The sequence below is a fragment of the Takifugu flavidus genome, chromosome 10 (assembly GCF_003711565.1).
Source record: "Takifugu flavidus isolate HTHZ2018 chromosome 10, ASM371156v2, whole genome shotgun sequence".
Lineage (NCBI taxonomy): Eukaryota > Metazoa > Chordata > Actinopteri > Tetraodontiformes > Tetraodontidae > Takifugu > Takifugu flavidus.
Genome location: NC_079529.1, coordinates 874,809 through 894,073, shown reverse-complemented (window position 1 = coordinate 894,073; position 19,265 = coordinate 874,809). Strand labels below are relative to the sequence as shown.

Sequence of the window (19,265 nt, the reverse complement as noted above, 5' to 3'; positions counted from 1 at the left end):
GGGAGGGAGGGAGAGAGGGTGAGGGAGAGAGGAGGGAGGGAGAGGAGGAGAGAGGGAAGGGACGAGAGGGAGAGGAGGAGACGGAGAGGGGAGGGAGGGAGGGAGGGACTTTCGAGAGGCGGGAGGGGAAGGGGCAGACGGGACGAGAGGGAGTGAGGGAGGGGAGGGAAAGGAGAGAGATGAGAGAGGAGGAGAGAGGGAGGGAGGGAGAGAGGGAGAGAGCGGAGGTAGAGGGAGAGAGGGAGGGAGGGAGGGAGGGGGAGAGAGAGAGAGAGGGAGAGAGGGGGATGGGAGGGAGAGGGAGAGAGGGAGGGAGGGACGGGAGGGAGAGGGAGAGATGGGAGGGAGGGACGGGAGGGAGAGAGGGAGGGAGGGAGGGAGGGAGAGAGGGAGAGAGGGAGAGAGGGAGGGAGAAGGCCGAGAGAGGGGAGGAGGGAGGAGAGAGGAGAGAGGGAGGGAGAGGGAGAGAGGGAGGACGGAGGAGAGGGAGGCGAGGGAGGGAGAGAGGAGAGAGAGGGAGGGAGGGATGGGAGAGAGGGAGGGAGGGAGAGAGGGAGAGAGGGAGGGAGAGAGGGAGGGAGAGAGAGAGAGAGGGAGGGAGAGAGAGGGAGGAGGGAGGGGAGGGAGAGAGGGAGGGAGGAGAGGGAGGGATAGAGAGGGGAGAGAGGGAGGGAGGGAGGGAGAGAGGGAGGGAGAGAGAGAGGGAGGAGAGAGAGAAGAGAGAGGGAAGAGGGAGGGAGGGAGAGAGGGGGGGAGGGAGAGAGGGGGGGAGGGAGAGAGGGCAACGTCTGGTGCTCGCTGGGGGCTGCCATTCTGATATCTGGCAACATTCCAGGCCGTCTGTCTTCCCTGTGGACTGTCTGGACCCCAGAGCCGGCTTCTCGCTGCCTGTCCCAACTTTCCACGCTTCCATCGCCACGGCGCCCAGCAATGTTTGGCTGAACGTGTGTAGAAGAGGAGCGTGGTGCCCCTCCCTTCAGGTGTCAAAGGAATGCTTGCCTGGAATTCCGACCTTTGCCCTCACGCGTCACCTGCAGCCGAGTGATTTCCCTGCACCGGCGGAGCCGCCGTGGAAATCTCCCAATGGAATTCGATTCATTTGCGTCCCAGCGTGGAAGAGGGGAGCGACTGGAAACATTCCTGCTCGGACAATAGGCTCTGTGAGACCCCCGAAGACCACTCCCTGTAATTCCCAGGCATGAATCATCCGGCGGGCGGGTTACGCAACAGTTGTTGCAGAACTTCCAGAACGTCCACATGGTTACACAACCTGAATGAGAAGCAGCTGTGCTGTCACATCCTGAGCCCTCCGCGCTGACCTGCAGTCGTGGCGGAGCTCCGCCTCCAACGGGGGGGGGGGAGGAAACACCAGCGGCGGAGCACAGCGGGGGCGCTTGCAGGCAGGAACACCCCCCCAACGGGGCCAGGCCCGCGTCAGGACCTGCAGCAGGCCTCAAACATGGTGATCAGTGGGTTCTGATAACATCTGGAGGACGATGTGAGGTTACCTGCCAGGCGCGAAACCCCAAAGGTGGTGAATTAGTGGTCTCGTGCACGCCAAGCCTGAAACGTGCGCACGTATATCGTAGAGCGTGCGTATTCTGGGGTGAACGACGGCCCCCCGAGATGGAGCCAGGAGCAAATGTGCTGTTTCTGGCCTCGCTGTCAATGATGCGACCACCTGCAGCTGGCAGAAGGATCACAGCTGGATCACAGCGGGATCACAGCGGGATCACAGCTGGATCACAGCGGGATCATCACAGCTGGATCACAGCTGGACGCGGAGGAACGTTGTTGAATCAGTCACATTTCTTTAAGAGCGGTCCGGTTGGGCAGCACGGCCACAGGCCGTCTGCAGCTACACGCTTCCTCGTGCTTCCAAACCCGAGCTGCTCTCAGAACCTGAATCTAATCAAGCCTCTATTGCCCCATATCTCTCCCTCCCTCCCTCCCTCCCTCCCTCCCTCCCTCCCTCTCGCCTCCTCTCTCCTCAGCCTGACCTTACAAGGAGAGGCAACAGGGTTGATGTCATTCAGTGAAGAATGCTGCAGGAATCCAGAGGGAAAGGGGGGGGAGAGGTAGAGAGAGGAGGAGAGAGAGGGAGAGAGAGAGGGAGGACAAGGGGGGGCAAGAGGGGGAAGGGAGGGGAGGGAGAGGAGAGAGGGAGAGAGGGAGGGAGGAGAGAGGGGGGGAGGGAGAGAGGGGGGGAGGGAGAGAGGGCAACGTCTGGTGCTCGCTGGGGGCTGCCATTCTGATATCTGGCAACATTCCAGGCCGTCTGTCTTCCCTGTGGACTGTCTGGACCCCAGAGCCGGCCTTCTCGCTGCCTGTCCCAACTTCCACGCTTCCATCGCCACGGCGCCCAGCAATGTTTGGCTGAACGTGTAGAAGAGGAGCGTGGCCCCTCCCTTCAGGTGTCAAAGGAATGCTTGCCTGGAATTCCGACCTTTGCCCTCACGCGTCACCGCAGCTCCCGAGTGATTTCCCTGCACCGGCGGAGCCGCCGTGGAAATCTCCCAATGGAATTCGATTCATTTGCGTCCCAGTGTGGAAGAGGGGAGCGACTGGAAACATTCCTGCTCGGACAATAGGCTCTGTGAGACCCCCGAAGACCACTCCCTGTAATTCCCAGGCATGAATCATCCGGCGGGCGGGTTACGCAACAGTTGTTGCAGAACTTCCAGAACGTCCACATGGTTACACAACCTGAATGAGAAGCAGCTGTGCTGTCACATCCTGAGCCCTCCGCGCTGACCTGCAGTCGTGGCGGAGCTCCGCCTCCACCGGGGGGGCGGCGAGGCCGTAGCAGGCACAGCGGGGGGGCGCTTGCAGGCAGGAACACCCCCCCAACGGGGCCAGGCCCGCGTCAGGACCTGCAGCAGGCCTCAAACATGGTGATCAGCGGGTTCTGATAACATCTGGAGGACGATGTGAGTTACCTGCCAGGCGCGAAACCCCAAAGGTGGTGAATTAGTGCGTCTCGTGCACGCCGAGCCTGAAACGTGCGCACGTATATCGTAGAGCGTGCGTATTCTGGGGTGAACGACGGCCCCCCGAGATGGAGCCAGGAGCAAATGTGCTGTTTCTGGCCTCGCTGTCAATGATGCGACCACCTGCAGCTGGCAGAAGGATCACAGCTGGATCACAGCGGGATCACAGCGGGATCACAGCTGGATCACAGCGGGATCATCACAGCTGGATCACAGCTGGACGCGGAGGAACGTTGTTGAATCAGTCACATTTCTTTAAGAGCGGTCCGGTTGGGCAGCACGGCCACAGGCCGTCTGCAGCTACACGCTTCCTCGTGCTTCCAAACCCGAGCTGCTCTCAGAACCTGAATCTAATCAAGCCTCTATTGCCCCATTATCTCTCCCTCCCTCCCTCCCTCCCTCCCTCTCGCCTCCTCTCTCCTCAGCCTGACCTTACAAGGAGAGGCAACAGGGTTGATGTCATTCAGTGAAGAATGCTGCAGGAATCCAGAGGGAAAGGGGGGGGAGAGGTAGAGAGAGGAGGAAGAGAGAGGGAGAGAGAGAGGGAGGACAAGGGGGGGCAAGAGGGGGAAGGGAGGGAGGGAGAGGAGGACAAGAGGGGAGAGGGAGGGAGGACAAGAGGGGGAAGGGAGGGAGGGAGAGAGGTAGAGAGAGGGGGGACAAGAGGGGAGAGGGAGGGAGGACAAGAGGGGAGAGGGAGGGAGGTAGAACGAGGAGAGAGAGGGAGGGGGAGAGAGGGAGAACAAGAGGGGGGACAAGAGGGGGAAGGGAGGGAGGCAGAGGAGGACAAGAGGGGAGAGGGAGGGAGGTAGAGCGAGAGAGAGAGGGAGAGGGAGGAGGAGAGAGGGAGGAGGGAGAGAGAGGGAGGAGAGAGAGGGAGGAGGAGAGAGGGAGAGGGAGGGAGGTAGAGCGAGAGGGAGAGAGAGGGAGGGGAGGGAGAGGTAGAGAGAGAGGGAGGACAAGAGGGGAGAGGGAGAGGGAGGGAGGTAGAGCGAGAGAGAGAGGGAGGAGGGAGAGAGAGGAGGAGGAAGAGAGAGGGAGGACAAGAGGGGAGAGGGAGGGAGGTAGAGCGAGAGAGAGAGAGGGAGAGGTAGAGAGAGAGAGAGAGGAGAGGGAGAGGGAGGGAGGAGGGAGGACAAGATGGGGGGGGCTGTTTACATTGTAATACACATCTGCTGAGCCCAAATCAAACGCGCACTAACTTGTTTGGAATGGTGTCATTCCTTTTCCAGGATGGAGCGCGCAGGGGGAGGGTCTAAGCGCTGGAAGGGGAAGAGAGAAAGAGAAGTTGGCATTACAGTCAACTCTTGCTCACCCTTCCTCGGAGCAGAAGAAAAGGGAGAGGGGAAAGCAAAAAAGAGAGATCCGCGTCAGGAAACCTGAGCAGGGTAAGTCACCGAGGTCACTGGACGGGACTTTGGACGGACTATTTTCCCTAAAGTGAGGCGGCTTGATCGTGCAAGATTGACTAAACGGGGAAGCTGTGTAGCTTCATCACATGGCAGCGTTTTACGCGACCCCGCAGCAGCTGCTGTGTCTAAACGACATGATTTGGGGGTTCTGCTCCTCTCCCCCCTGCGGGGAATGTGCCTCCGCCGTCGGTCGGTACCACAGCTGATGGACCGATAAGCAGCTATGCGGAAGAACCGACAGGAAGTCCAAACGATCGTGTTGCGTTTACGGCCACAGGGCAGCGGCGTTAATCAACAGCACAGGGCAGAACTGCTACAAGAGTCGCCCCATGAGGTAGGGTAGAAGAGGCAGGGTCGGGGTCGAGCTCCCGAAACCGGCCCACGCCCGGGGGGGTTGATGGTTCAGGGTGTGGACGTGTGAAAGCTCACAGTGTCGTTGACGAGCAAGTTTACCGATGTCGGTCAGCGTTACAGCTCGGCGCTCCGCAGCACTTCAGCCGCGTGCGTGTGCGCGTGTGCACGTGTGCGTTTTCACAACGCGTGTTGAAACACCGCCGTCCTGGTTCCGGACTCTGATCACTATCGAAGGTGTTCGGTCCGTATGTAAAGTACAGTGAAACGTCAGCTACCTAGCTAGCTGATAGCATCTAGCTTCAGCCCGAATCCTTAATTCTGCGCGTTCCTGGCGGTTCTGGTGAGCTGGGCCAGCTCTGTCGGTGTTCGTTTTCAGTGGTTCCGCCTGTCTGACCTCCAATCTACAATTCTAATCGTCTTTAAGGTAGTAGTGAATGCACAGTGTGGACCCACCTATGACATTTAGACAAAGAAAACATCTGCTAACGCTGTTTCTGGAATGTCCTCCTGCCTGAATGACCTAACTGGGATCACCTAGTTAGGGCTGGGGTAAAATAGGGCAAATCTGCCACAGCTCTGCACTAATAATAGAATGCTGGGAGAGTACATTTATGGTCAATTTAGCATCAACACCTAACGAGAAGGTGGAGGTCCTGTGCAAACCACAGCTGGTGAAGTCTTTGGATCTGCTTTTACACCAGCGGGGGGGTTGTTTCAACCCTCAGGGGCTCAGAAAAGTGCCTGTAGCAGTGGTTCCTGATGTCCTGGTCCAGGCTGCTCCGAGGTTAATGTGGGCTTTCTGCTTTCCCAAAGACTGGGATTATTGACACGCACGCCCCACTGGTCCCGTGATTCTGTTCCCCCCGTTACGACGGTGCTGGTTTAATTTCAGCCACCAAACTTCATCTTTTGACTCGGTTTGCTGTCGAACCCCTCGGCGGACCTTGCCTGGCCGTGTCAGCCCCCGTTGTTATGGCGATGGGGAATCTCACCCTTTTTCTGAGCCGTTTCCTGCTCGGCCCGTCGTCTCACTGTTGAGCGTGACTGGCGCCAGTGACCTGTAAGATTGGGCTCAAAAGGACCGTCTGCCCCCGCATTGCTGACCCCCGGCCCAGACACGCTCTCCCTGGACGCAGGCGCCCCATTAGCATCAGAACAATAGAGTGGGAGCAGCAGACGGGTCGCCGGCCTGCCACCCAGGGACGGAGTCACTGAGGAATTCGGGCACGTTTCTCGCCGCCGCTCAGCTGACTGCGTGTGGAAAAAGGCGTCGCTGAACGCGCGTTCAGGCGCTTGACACAACTGTAACGTTCAACGGTCATCGGGGGGGGAGTATTCACACTTAAGAAGTCTGTGTGGAAAATTAGGAAGTGAGTCAAGTAAAAAACTTCCATAAATGGCCTTGTGAGATATCCTGTGTCTCTGAAACTGAGGTGTTGGCTGCTGATTTGAGTAGTGATCCTGTCAATTGTGCGCCCCTTTTAGCGGCTCCTGTAACCCCCCCCCCCCCCCATGAGTCCTCCGTGAAACAAGGCCGAGGACAAGAAGAACAAAAATGTGTCAGACATTCCAGTTTTAGTCGCTTAAGCAACACCAGGGCGGCTTAAATGTCCTTAAAATATCTATAGTGTGATTATATGCTCCACCAGTGGATCCCTGGAAGGTTTGCTGGTCTTTAATCTTGGGGCCACCCTCCTCCGTCCACCACAACCAGCTGTGAAGTTTTAAAAAAGTCCTGAAATGATGTCACACGGCTCAAGTTGCAAGGGAGAAATGACTGATGAGTTTTGGGGGGGGGGGGGGGGGGGGGGGGGGGGGGTAAGAACAAAAGATAAAAAGTGGCCTGCCAGGGAACCCGGGGCCGTTCATCAGGAGCAGAGTCCAAAACCGGCACGCAATCCTCATCTAGGGGGTAAAAAAGGACAAATGGGGCACAAACAAAGAGCAGTGGAAAGGAACCAAAAAGGTGATGTCATTGAGTTCCAGTGCCAAATATGCTCCTCGGTCGAGGGTCTCTCGCCTCGCGGATCGGGTTTCATAATGGATTTCTGAAGCCCAGTCTGGAGTCGATCTGGTTTTATTAAACCCCCCAGGACGGCTGCAAGCGAGGAAAGGAAGCGGAGCGGAGTTTATTATCGTGGGTGAATAATTGAGCCGCACGTTGTCTCTGAGTAACAGGACGGTCGATGTGACTGGAGCAGAAAGGCTGAGTCATTGTCTGCTCACCTTGGTCGAGCGCGCTCACAAACATGACGTGCAACTCCGCTCCGTTCACGTGCACGCTTGCTGGCTTGACCCGGCTGTCAGTTGCATGAAGTGTGAACTTGGATCGGCGTCAGAGTGGTTTTTAATGCTGCAGTAACGAGGCGCCAGAGGATTTGAATCACCCGCCTCATCGCGGCCCTTCCTGGATCTTTCTTTTAAACCGTTCCTGCAGGAAACACCGCTCTTCTCTGCTTGATGCCGCCGTTCGCACAGCAGATCTGTGCAGAAGCGACGGGGTGGTGGAGCAGAGCGGAGCTGGGGCCTTCCTGCATCTTCCAGTTTTCCAGCCCGCTGCTCTTACGCAGTATGATTAAACACTAAAATATGTAGGACACGTTCTTTAGAATCGACATGTGTTAAGGTTTGCTTTCCATCCTGGCCCCATGAAATGGGACGAACAAGCCCACCGAAACTGCTGTGCTAACTGAAGCTAACTGAAGACGTAGCCCGAGCAAAGACACAGTTGTCCTCAGTGTGACAGCGTTCGTACATAGTTGGTGACCATTTACAACATTATTACCAACATATGCGGACATTTTCTGGCGTTTATTTCACATGAAGCTGACGTCTGAGACTCCTTTTATGGTGTTGAAGTTAGCGTCTGTATTGATGTTAGCATCAGTGCGCCTTGCATGTCGTTAGATTTGCTTCAGTTGCAGTTTTTGTGAGTTACAGGTGGTAATTTTGCATTTGGTGGTGATGGAGGAACAAACGCTTTTTCTAAAGGTCATTTTGAGGCCTGGGCGCCGTCGGGGTAGCGTGTTCACATTTTCTGACAAATCTCGCCGGACCCAAGTAAGATCAACATTTGTTTAAGCGCCAGCATGTGGGAGGTAAATATTTGAGCCATTTCGACGCACCTCACATGAAAATGCTGAAGTCAGAGAGTCTGTTGAATTTCCTGTAAACAGCCACGTGTTGCTTATTGTAAATCGTCTCAGCATCTGGAACTGATACGTCGTGAGGAAGTTTTCACTCACTGTGCTTCACTCATGAGCTTTATGTCCATTAGTGCATAAATACCCTCAACAACAAGCGCTTTATAAGGTGGGATCCTCAGGTTCTCCAGCATAGCTTTAGCATGCTAGCCCAGCGGAGGAATGCAAGCTCTTCAATTAATGGTGTGTGTGATACCGATAAATGAGTTATTGCCTCAGTCTGACCGTAACCGGACAGCTGAAGTCTGTGTAAACGCGCTAGATTGACCCATTTCCTTATCTGACTAAGACAGGCAGGTAATGTGATCTGAAAGGGATGTTTCGGCATGTTTCCACCCCAGTTGGAGTTAGAGTGCACGTGCTCGTGCTCCACAGCGTGTTCAGAGGGCCGGCGTCAGCTCGCACCGCCTACTACATCCTGCTGTTCTCACACGTGTCTGCAGGTGAAGTCCACACGATGGAGGATTCCAGCAACAGCAAACCGTTCATGGTGACGTCCTCCCTCAACTTTAAAGTCACCACCCCGTCCTTCTACAACCAGCCCAAGAAGTTTGCCTCCGTGGCGCCGCCGCGGCCCAAGAGCCTGACCCCTCCATCCGCCCCATCGCCAACGCCGGTGGGCACGGGCGTGATCGGCCGGGTGGGCGACCTGCCGCCGCCCCCCCCCTCGCTCTGCGACGGTGGGTTCCTGATTTATCGGGTTTATAGGTCAGACTACTGGTTAAGGTGTTCACAGCTTCTAACCAATCACCCTCTCCCATTTATGCCAGACTTCCCACCCCCTCCTCCTCCCCCACTGGACGATGAGTTGCCGATCCCCCCCCCTGAGTGCCAAACCACACCTGGTGCCTCCGATGCCCCCCCGCCTTCATTCCCGGCGCCCCCTCCAGTGGCCGATGACCTGCCCCTGCCAGCTCCCCCTGAGGAGAGTGCCTGTTTGCCCACCTCCTTCTCCCCACCCCCTCCCCCTCCCCCGCCGCCACCCCCTCCCCCACCCTCTGCCCCCGGGAGCTCACAGGTGAGATGCTCCGCCGGGTCACGCTGAAAAAGGGTCGAGCTTGACATCTTTCTTCATGTCCATCTTCTCCCCTCTAGCAGAGGCTGTTCGAGAAGCAGACCAGCTTTGATAAGCAGCTGGACTCGCTGACCGACCTTCTGTCCGAGATGGAGACCAGAGGACCCTTCAACCCCAAGGTACCAATTTTTAAGATGGCAGAAATAAACGAAGCAAAGAAAAACGGGGAGGGGAAATGAGAGAGGGGGGCGTCCAAGGCAGCATCACTGCAGGGGAAAAAAGATTGAGTCACACGAAGAGGCGGAAAATAAAAGGGTCAGGGAACACGGCGCCATGGCCGGTTTATCTCGTTAGTTTCTCTTCGTGTTAGCGAGGACGTGTGCAGAGTGGAGGACGTGAGACTGTGCCGAGGCCCATCTGTGCTGCCAGAGATCCAGTCAGAGGGCCATAAATGGAGAAGCGCAGAATCATCTTGGCTCAAAAGCTCAAAATAAAGCCCCAAAAAATGAAGCGCTTGCAATCAATTCGAACGGCAGCTCTCACAGTTTATTTTAATAACGGCGCTTCAGTTGGTTTAGGACCGTGTTCGGTCCGATCAAGTTTCATTAGGCCTGATGGTTTAATGAGTTAGTCGTTCACGCCGCCCTTGGAAGAACCATTCACGTTTATTTTGGTAGCTTTGTTTGTGGGCTTAAGAAATTCTTCTGTTATTAATGTTTTTGTCGCCTGTTGTCCAAAGTTACCGAGCCAGGTCTCTGCAGCACCAGCCCCCAGGCCTGCCGCCCCCCCCCCGACTGCTCCTAAACCAGCCCTCTCCTTCCTTCCACCGCCGGAGATGGGGGACCGACCTCCTCCGGCCCCCTGGGCGGAAGAGCTCAAAGCCAGAACGAACCGACAAGCCAACCACAGCAACTCCGCCGCCCAGCCGTTCGCGAAGCCCCCGCCGTGGCGCCCAAATCTGCCTTTGGAGGGAGACCAGCGACATCTTCAGTTGCTCTGGCACAAAAACTGAACCAGACCACTCCTCCCAGCAGCGTGGCACCAAAACCCTCTCCTCCCCCTGCCGCCAGCTCGTTCCCGCCACCTCCCGCGGCTCCTCCCGCCCCACCCGCTCCGAGCAACACGGTGTCCGCACCACCCTCCAATCACATCAAGGGTTCTGCATTCGCCGGCCAGACGAGTGCGAACCAAACCCCCCCCGCCGCTGTGCCAGTTTCTCAACCCAAGGCGGTGACGTCTCCCCACTCTTATAATCCACCCCTGAAAACTCCCCCAGCCTCTGCAGTACGTAGCAGCTCTTCACATTCACACTGTTCCCACAGAATTAAAGCGTTTTTAAAGGCCCGCCCTCTTTTTGTGCACAGCCGTCGCCCCCCGGCCCGGTTCCTGTTCCAGGTGGAGGTGTTCCTCTCAATATGAGGGAGGTGGAAGAGTTGGAGAGGATGACCAAGGACTTCATTAAAGACATGGACACGCACGCGCCCGTCATCACCTCCACTCCTACAGGTACACGTGACCGAAACCCGCTCGCGCTGAGCAGGATCCTCATTTGTTGGGACATAAATAGATATCTGTGGCATCTGCAGCACTGTTGACTCATCGTTGTCATCGTTGTCATGGCAACAATCTGATCGATCTCTTCTTCTGCTTCCTCCCTTTTGGGTTCGGTAGAAATACCCTCACAGCTTCACAGTCGTGATGCCTGAGTGAATTTCTGTCCCACTGTTGGATGTGAGATTATTAGACCGGATGTAGTTGGTTTCATGTGATGTTTTTGACTCCCTTGTTTTTGCCGTGCAGATGTTGTGCTGCAGGACGGCTACACTTGAATATTCTCCCGTGTCTGACGCTCACCGCGTCTTATCTCTTCTCTCTCCTGTCCTCTTTTAGAGGTTTGTGGGAAATGTGAGGAGGCTCTGTCGCGCACGCAGCCGGCTGTTCGAGCCATGAACAAACTCTTCCACTCCAACTGTTTCTGCTGCCTGAGCTGCCACCGCCCCCTGCAGGGCATGCAGTTCTATGACAGGGACGGCTCCCCCGAGTGTGAGGACTGCTACATGGTGAGGAGACCCGTGCCGGTAGCTTCTGCGTTGGCAGGCTTGAATCCAATATTTCGGCTTATTTCTGCATTACGTTGGATTTGGATTCACTTGGTCACGCCGTTCCCCCTCCTCCGTTTCAGAGTTCCCTGGCAGTTTGTTCCAGATGTGGGGAGAAGATCACAGACCGTGTGCTGAAGGCAGTGGGCCAGTGTTTCCATGCTCATTGCTTCCGCTGTAGCACCTGCTCTTGCGTACTGGAGGGGGCGCCGTTCATCACTGACGACAACAACAACCCCTACTGCGTCCAGGACTATCACAGGTAACCCCCCAGGAACACGCCCACCAGTTAGTTAACACGCCCACCAGTTAGTTAACACGCCCACCAGTTAGTTAACAGGAATGTCAAAGTGACTTGGCAGCAAACAGGGAATAAGGTAAGTGGTACAATTCTTTTTCAGCTGCTCTGTTTTCATGATCCTGTTCCATTTTTCACTTAATTTAACTCTATTTTGATCAGGGAAGGAAATTACTGGGTTATTATCATTGTCAGTAGTTGTCAGGGCAGTTAACTGAGCAGCGGCGCTAATTATCTTTGTTCGCAGCGCCACAGTGGATCTGGACTGGAAATAAGCAGGAACGTTCAGGCCCTCGGCTCTACTTTTGCTCTTTGAAATAAAAAATAAAAAATAACCCTAACCCTAACCCTTTTTTTCAGAAATCTGTCTGCAATCATCAGAGAAAAAAAAAGACTCCTAAAGGGATATTTCCTCTGTTCTGTCACACTCCCCATGTTCATGGCTCCTCTCTAACAGCAGAAAATTCTAATTTACACTTTCAAATCAACTCCAATTCTGAATTTGCATTTTGGCCACAGTAGTTTAATTGTTTAATTTAGGTAAAAAGGGAACATTTAGCCCAGGAATATGTGGAAACCTTGATTATAGCTTATAAAAACAGCCGTGCGACATTGGTGTGAATCCTCCTAAAGTTAAAACACACTTGTGTGTGTGAATTTAACGGAATAACGTCCGTTTGTTCCAGGCGTTTCTCCCCTCTGTGTGTGAGCTGTAACGAACCCATCATTCCAGCGCCGGGCAGCGAGGAGACGGTCCGAGTCGTGGCCCTCGACAAGAACTTCCACCTAAAGTGTTACCGTTGTGAGGTGAGAGAAAACTAAAATGGTAAAATACACTGGTCCAAGTTGGCCATGAAATGGGCATCAACGTGCTTGCGTGTGGATTGTGCAGGACTGTGCTCGCCCTCTGTCCATAGAGGCGGATGAAAATGGATGCTACCCACTGGAGGGCAGGATCCTGTGTATGAAGTGCCACACCAAGCGAGCCAAGCAAGCTGCCCAGTGATTGGCTGGAGCGGCGCCACTCAGTGTATCTATGAATCAAATCCACAAGCACAGGATTTATTCATCTGCCGGTTTTGCCTTTTGAACAGGGCTTTCTTCAGTATACGTGCGCAGGTGTGAGCGTGAATGTGCTTTGTGTAAAGGTATGTTTGCATGCAGCTGAATATCCTCAGTGCAGAGGTAATGTACTGCGCTGACAAACGCCCCCCCGCGTTCTTTATTTCCAATCTTTCCTAGTCTTTTGTGTATTAAGGCATTGTGAGCCAACTCTGTTTACGCAAAAAAAAAAAAAAAAAATCCAGCTTGAATTGCACAAGAATAATTTGGTTTAAAAAAATAAGTAAATAAAAGGAGTCTCTTAAATCTAAAGTTGCCTTTTACCCTCTGTGATGTAGCACAATTTATTCAGACGTTTCCATCCAAAGACTTTGAGATCGCCGTGTCCGCACCGTCGCGCAGCCTCTGATTGGTTGTTACGAGGGCGTTTCTTTGCTGGTCTTTGTCGTGCCTGACTGCATGATTATTGGTGTTTTCCCCAGTGAAATGTGCTTCACGTCAGCCGGTCCGTGCCGACCCTCAGTGTAACCTGGAATAACGTGTTCTGAACGCGCAGGAGCAACGTCGCCGCAGTTTTGTCACGCGAATGCTTCAGAGTCCAGCTGCATATTTTTTGAATGCTTGCTTTTTAAACACAAACTTAAAAAGATCGCAGACGTGGGAGGCGGACTGGGATCTGTGGGGGGGGGGGACAAATCAATGAGAAATGTCAGCCGGACCAAACGGGACCTACGGAGAGTTCGTTGCACAGTTCCAGCGTGAACAAAAACCCTTTTTTTTGGTGTCCCATCACATGATCAGTTTAGTTTTTTACACTTCACCAAGAATCCATAAAGCTTTGATATGCATATTCTCTATTTTCCTGGAATGTTTTGCCTTACCAGTACTATTTATAGCCCCTCATTTAAAGTGTGGAGGTTATGTGTAGCAGTATAACCTGTTCTCACAGAAGAACCAATGACTTTGAGCTTTAGGCAACAAATGTTGGATTTTTAAAATGTCATAACTGCAATATTAAGGTTCCTAAAACAGTGATATTCTTGTTTTTTCTATATATATTATTGTTTGACAGTCAGTACCACTATGTTTTCCATTTATCGTTTGTACTTCGGCCTCTTCCTCTGTGCTATTCTGTATTATTCTCATCTTAATGTGCTGTTTCTCTCTCGAATGCTTTGATTATGCTCCTGCTCTTTTTAAATTCCAGTTTTTTTCCTTCTTTTGGAATCGCGTCTGGCGTAATTCCACATCCGGAAGAGCTATGGTTTGTGTTTGGAGCCTGGTGCACTTTAACACCAGACATGACCATGGTGGCGACGGCCCGCCAGCGCCGGTCCATCACACACGTTACACGTATGATGATGCCTTCACATCAGCATTTATCTGTTTAGTTACGATGTGATGTATTCCATGGAGATACCTTATATTGCCATGTAAGTTGGTTGATTCTTGTTTTGATATGTGTTTCCAAATATTTAGCCCCGCCCCAGCGCCTTCGGCTGGATGGAAATATAAATAAAGTGCTAGATGCCAAGCAAGTCTCATCTGTTTTGTATTCATCTGTGAATGTAATGGGGATTCACTAATGCTCTATTTAACAAGACCGGCTAAAAGAAAAGGTTTAAAACTATATTACATGACTTGCGTTGTCATTTGTAATCTTGTTTTTGACCCTATTTTCTGGTCGGTGCCGCGTGACATCAAAGAAACGTGTTTTTTTTTCTTTTTCTCACGTTCATGAGCTGCACAGAGGAAAGGCCAAAGGCTCTATCAGTTGTTAACAGCCATATGTTGCACTGATAATGACGACAGCAGCCGTGCACGTGCATTTGGGAGTGTTTATGCGTCCCATTCTTTTAAAAAAAACAACAAATATATCTGTAAGCTGGCCTTGGTTGCCAGCCTCAGCCTGCTGCCGCGACCTCTTGACCCTGCAGACGCCAGCGTTTGGAAGCAGAAGTTTTACGTGCAGCAGCCTTAAACGATCTCGGGTTTTTGGCCGTGCGGTTTGTTTTTATCGGTGCCAAAGTGAGTGATGAAAAGAGATAGAGAGCTGAGATGACAGCAGTTTGAGGTGGGGGGGGGGCACCCCTGAAAGGGTCACTGAGGAATTTAAGCTGCAGGAGCAACACTGAGGACGTTTATACAGTAAGAATGAGTGAAGGGAAGCTTGAGGTAGGTCTCTTTCATGGTGTTGCTGTAAATGTCATGTGGTGCAAACTGGATTTCCAGATGCTTCTTTTGAAGCGATTCTTTTTGAGTCTCAGATGTTTTTACAGAGGAGCAGAAGTGAGACAAGTTGATTAAAAAATGTCTGACAGAGATCAGGAGGTGGCCAATCAAGCATCAGTGTCAGCAGAATGCTCTCATGTAATTAACTGTGCAAACAACTGCAGTAAAACGGAGACGTGAAGCCTCGTGCTGTGAGCACACTCAATGGGAAAAGATGCATTGGCCTTATGATGAACAAGAAATAGCCATAATTAATAATTGGAGGCCCATTTAGTTAACTTTATTGTACTTTACAATATCTGTTTATTTTGGAATAATTTTGAAGGAAGGAGGGTTTCTTCTAAAATAAATAAATCCTAAAGTAAGACATTTACATGTGTATTTTGGGAAACTGTTCTGAAAAATTCCCCAAATACTTACATTTCTAATAACAATTAATCAATTTCGTGCTCTTAATCACATGCAAGAAAAACAAAAAACAAGACAGCTGACGGTTATTTTAATGAAATACGGTGAAAACAACAGCTTTTAAGGTCCTCAGCAGATAAAAACTTGCTGATTATTAGAGCAGCCCATATGCATTCTTCTCTTTTCCCCCTCAGTTATCAGTCCAGCCACTGTCACAGCCAGGACCTGAGCAGAACCTTCAGCCTCCACCTCTTTCTCAGCAGCCAGTCCCCACCCCAGACCCCCCCGAGGCCGACCGACGAGGCCGGACCCAGTTGGAGCAGCAGCGGCCCAAGCCGGACTTCCTCAAGCATCGACGGCTGCTCGTTCTCCTGTTAGGTTTCCTCTCATCTGCAGCCTTTGGGGGACTTCTCTATTACATCCTTAATAGTCTTCCAGCCAACCACTACCAAGCGCACGAAGGCAGGTCTCCACGGTAACGACACAGTCAAAAGCAGAACGCCAGGTTTGATTTGACCCTTTCCCTGCAGAGTGTCTCTCCCCAGCCTGTCAGTGGGCCTCGGCCCGTCTGTCCGTGTCTGCTGATCCCTTCAGTCGCCCCTGCGATTATTTCTTGCACACATGCACGTCTGACAGGCTGTCATCCAGCACTGGGAGCAGCCGGAGAAGGCAGGACATCTACGGACACCCGCAGAGTCTCGGTGGGGATGACGACGGGGGGCTCCAGGGGAGCGCGCCAGGAAGCAGCGAGGAAGACGTGCTGGATAGAAAAGCTGCGCTGCTGCTGCATCTCAGGGAGATTTTGGGTATCCAGCTGGCATCTGTTGTTCTCTCCATGAACGTCAGGCTGCATCTCATCGCTTTGTCCTTTATGCTGTATGATTTTCATGATGGTCGTCAGAGTCACAGGAGAGTTGGGGGAGCACGGCGGTGCGGAAGGCCAGAAGATTCTACCAGACCTGCCTGGACACCAAGTCCATAGACTCTGCTGGAGCTGAGCCCTTCCTCGCACTCGTTCAGAAGGTGAGGTCCTCAGTTATCAAGAGGTTCATTCAGATGAGGGGAATCCTTCAAAAAAGGTCCTACAACTGTCCCAATAAAGAAATTGCCAGTGAGGTTTACCCATAATCCCGCTGCATTATGGGCGCCGTCACGACATCTGGAGGACGCAGTGTTGTCGTTGTTTTCTCTGTCTGATGCGTCTCTCTCTCCCTGTCTGCAGCTGGGGGGCTGGCCTGTATCAGGCCAGTGGATTGGGACCGATTTCAACTCCACTCTCCGAATACTGATGAAAGATTACGCCACTTTTCCCTTCTTCAGCCTCCAGGTGGGCAGAGACCCTAAAGAAATTACCAGCGGGAAACCAAAAAAATACATCCAGGCTAGTACGCGCTGAGATGATCATCAAAGAGTTTCACCTTGTGGGCGCCTGGTTTCATTGACTCGTGACTCCTCTGTGTCAATAGATCGATCAGCCTAATCTGTTGATCCCCATCGAGTGGAACAGCACGACGCAGAAGTCTCAAGCTATAACCCAGGTGGATCCCCTCTTTCAGCCACCTCTTGCCGGCGTTAAATAACCTCCATTTTCTCTGTCTCGTTTCCTGTCATCCAGACTCTTCTTCCTTTCTTGGCATCGTGTCAGACGTACCTGGCGCTGCTGGGGTCTCCTCCCAACAGCAGCACGATCCACTTGTATACATTCGTCTCTCTGTCCTCAGAGCTGGCCGTGGCCGCCGCGCCCCGCCATTACCGCCTGTCCAAAGGGCTGCTCTATCAGCGCATGACCATTAAAGAGCTGCAGGTAGAGGTCGATCTTGGGTCTCTCCGTGATCGGCCTGCATTTGCTGAAATAATTCATTTCATCTTCCTGTAAATATGCCCTCAGCGTCACGCCCCAGCCATTGACTGGCTGGGCGGCCTGCAGGCAGCTTTCCCCTCACTGCCCTTGACCGAGGACGACCTTGTCCTGCTGCATAACTTACCCTACCTCGTCCAAATGTCCCGCATCATCGGCGAATGGCTGAATAAACACGAGCCGAGAACCAGGTAGGGTGGGTTAGATCGGTCACCCTGCAGGCCGCCATCGGTTTCCAACTGTGTGCTGGTTCCATTCAGCAGCCCCCTCCATACTTACATGGTCTTCCACCTGCTCCACACCGTGATGCCGGCTATGGACTCCAGATTTACCGAGACAGCAAAGAAGTTATCCGTGGCTCTTGGGACCAGGGAAGGGGTGAGTTGTGTGCTGTTGGTATTGTTTGAGCGTGACGGCCATGAGTTGGTTTGTTGAGTCACATGGTCATCGCGAGCGTCTCCACCAGGTAGCCCCTCGCTGGAAACACTGTGTGCTACAGACTGAAAGAGGCTTTAACTCAGTTTTTGGAAACATTCTCAGTGAAAGGTTCCACAAAGTTCACAGAGAGGTGAGGAGCGATCACGAGCATTAAGAATGTCACCGAGGAGCATTACAAGTCTTGGATTAATGTGAAGAATATTGAAGCTCTGTTCACTGTCAGCAGGTTGAGGAGATCATTCAGAACATTCTTTCCTCCTTCAAGTCCAAATTGCACGAACTCGAGTGGACAGACCCCAAATCCCTTCAGTTTGTCATGAAAAGGGTAAATTTTGACACAAAGTGTTGCTGTTGTCTCTTGTTTTGTCTTTTATATCATATTTTGATGGAGTCGGTTGGACTTCCCCCAGGTTGACTCTTTAATTCCAAGACTTTGGATTACTTTGGACAGCTCCAGCGAGGCGGAACTGGATCTGCTGCTTTCTGAGGTGCATCCCACCCCCCCAGTCTGTTAACCTTAACTCCTGTAGCAGAGCTCAGTCTAGCTCAGGGTATGAAAGGGTGGCTCTAAACTGTTGTGTGTGATTCCAGAGCAGCACACAGACCTTCTTTTCCAACTATGTCCGGCTGCTTTCATTTTGGCAAAAAAGACGCAACAAACTCTTGTTTGAGCAAGCTGAAGTCATAAATCCGTAAGTGCCGGTTCGCCCCCTACTTCCCTCCTTCCTTAATAATCAACCTCGTCAGCGTTTCACATGCTTTTTTCATGCTTTTCTCAGCGTTTCAGTCACACCTCTCCTCTTGGGTAATGAGCTCTTCTTTCCACCGGGGATGTTTGTCCCTCCTCTCTTCCACTCCACCTATCCTAGGTATGAAATAGGATTTTAAAGAAAAATGTTTTCAATTCAGATGTATCACTAAACATTAAATAAAATGCATCCATCTAATACATGTATATGCAATATTTGACAGAGCGATGCATTACGGTATCATGGGATTCCTTATTGCTAAAGATATCCTCCACCTGATCTTACCAGACAGTAAGAAACCTGAGATGAAGCCCACGTTCAGATAATGTGAAGTTATTTATTTTCTCCATAAATCCCTGTTGTGCTAGTTTACTCTTACAGTGCGACTGTGCACGCAGTGGGGAAGTGCGTTTGGACTCACTACCTGGCTGTGACAGAAAAAGAGGAGCACGATGGAGCGCTCTCTCTCTCGCCGGTGCAGCTGCAGGAGGTGTGGTTGCAGTATTCTGCACTGCAGATAGCGCTGCAGGTCAGTAGCCATCTTCATACATTTGTCTTGTAAGGCAAAGCGTTCTAATCTATGCAGGTTTTATCTCTCCTCAGGCTTATAATCAAAGTCTTAAAAGCAACCCGAGTGACACTTCAGTTTCAGGATTACCATTCATTCCTCTGTTCCTCAGGGCTTTCTCTCAGGTACTCACATCTATTAGACTCTCTCCTTCAAAACCCCCAAAATAAAACTATCGATGAAGCCTGAAAACATCTTGAGAGTCGTTAAATTCTCCTAAATGTCTCTTGCAGGTGAACTGTGACTCAGACAGGTACCGTGACGTTATGCCCCTGGAGCCGTCCTTCCTGACCACAGTCCTGTGCAGCACATCCAACCGGTGTCCAACGAACCTTCACTGTCCAAATAAAAGCCAGCAACACTCCTTCCGAACATGCTGAGCACTTTTTTGGAGATGAACTGATGACTTGCTGCTGCAGAAACTAACCACAAACTGGATGTTGAGTTTGATGAACGTATAAGCCGATGAAATGTTGAAATTTTTGTGATATATGTTTGTGCGTCTATAGATTACACCAGCTATTACTGTTATCCAGTGTGTAAATAAAAGACATTTGAAAATGTCAGTTTATATAAAAC

General features: G+C 52.2%; 2 protein-coding genes across 9 annotated transcripts; both read left to right on the top strand.

The window, feature by feature from the left end:
- The first annotated feature begins 4,137 nt into the window (after nucleotides 1–4,137).
- Nucleotides 4,138–13,967, top strand: zyx (zyxin). The gene is given in 11 exon segments (XM_057045959.1): nucleotides 4,138–4,378; nucleotides 8,403–8,639; nucleotides 8,730–8,977; nucleotides 9,058–9,153; nucleotides 9,714–9,909; nucleotides 9,912–10,258; nucleotides 10,339–10,480; nucleotides 10,865–11,034; nucleotides 11,157–11,335; nucleotides 12,058–12,178; nucleotides 12,264–13,967. Coding segments are annotated over 10 exon segments (1,836 nt in total). The 5' UTR covers nucleotides 4,138–4,378; nucleotides 8,403–8,416; the 3' UTR covers nucleotides 12,378–13,967.
- Nucleotides 13,968–14,331: 364 nt separating this feature from the next.
- Nucleotides 14,332–19,252, top strand: kel (Kell metallo-endopeptidase (Kell blood group)). Of its 8 annotated transcripts, none has more exons than XM_057045906.1 (18): nucleotides 14,332–14,608; nucleotides 15,268–15,535; nucleotides 15,604–15,879; nucleotides 15,975–16,096; nucleotides 16,296–16,400; nucleotides 16,540–16,611; nucleotides 16,689–16,877; nucleotides 16,962–17,122; nucleotides 17,192–17,309; nucleotides 17,402–17,499; nucleotides 17,577–17,694; nucleotides 17,780–17,857; nucleotides 17,961–18,061; nucleotides 18,149–18,238; nucleotides 18,342–18,409; nucleotides 18,487–18,647; nucleotides 18,722–18,811; nucleotides 18,920–19,252. In XM_057045906.1, exons 1-18 carry the CDS (start codon nucleotides 14,588–14,590, stop codon nucleotides 19,064–19,066), a joined length of 2,283 nt encoding a protein of 760 aa, XP_056901886.1. In that variant the 5' UTR covers nucleotides 14,332–14,587; the 3' UTR covers nucleotides 19,067–19,252. The 8 variants fall into 8 exon arrangements, with proteins under 8 accessions (XP_056901886.1, XP_056901882.1, XP_056901885.1 ...); XM_057045902.1 differs by having other exon boundaries at nucleotides 16,296–16,454; nucleotides 17,195–17,309; XM_057045905.1 differs by having other exon boundaries at nucleotides 16,296–16,454; nucleotides 17,195–17,309; nucleotides 17,398–17,499; nucleotides 17,593–17,694.
- The last annotated feature ends 13 nt before the right edge of the window (nucleotides 19,253–19,265 follow it).

What these genes read in the sequence shown, in the direction of transcription:
- kel (XM_057045901.1), top strand. Translation starts at nt 14,588, where the DNA reads ATGAGTGAAGGGAAGCTTGAG. An exon ending in TGAGTGAAGGGAAGCTTGAG is followed by an intron (nt 14,609 to 15,267) that starts GTAGGTCTCTTT and finishes TTTCCCCCTCAG; the next exon opens with TTATCAGTCCAGCCACTGTC. An exon ending in CAAGCTGAAGTCATAAATCC is followed by an intron (nt 18,062 to 18,148) that starts GTAAGTGCCGGT and finishes TGCTTTTCTCAG; the next exon opens with CGTTTCAGTCACACCTCTCC.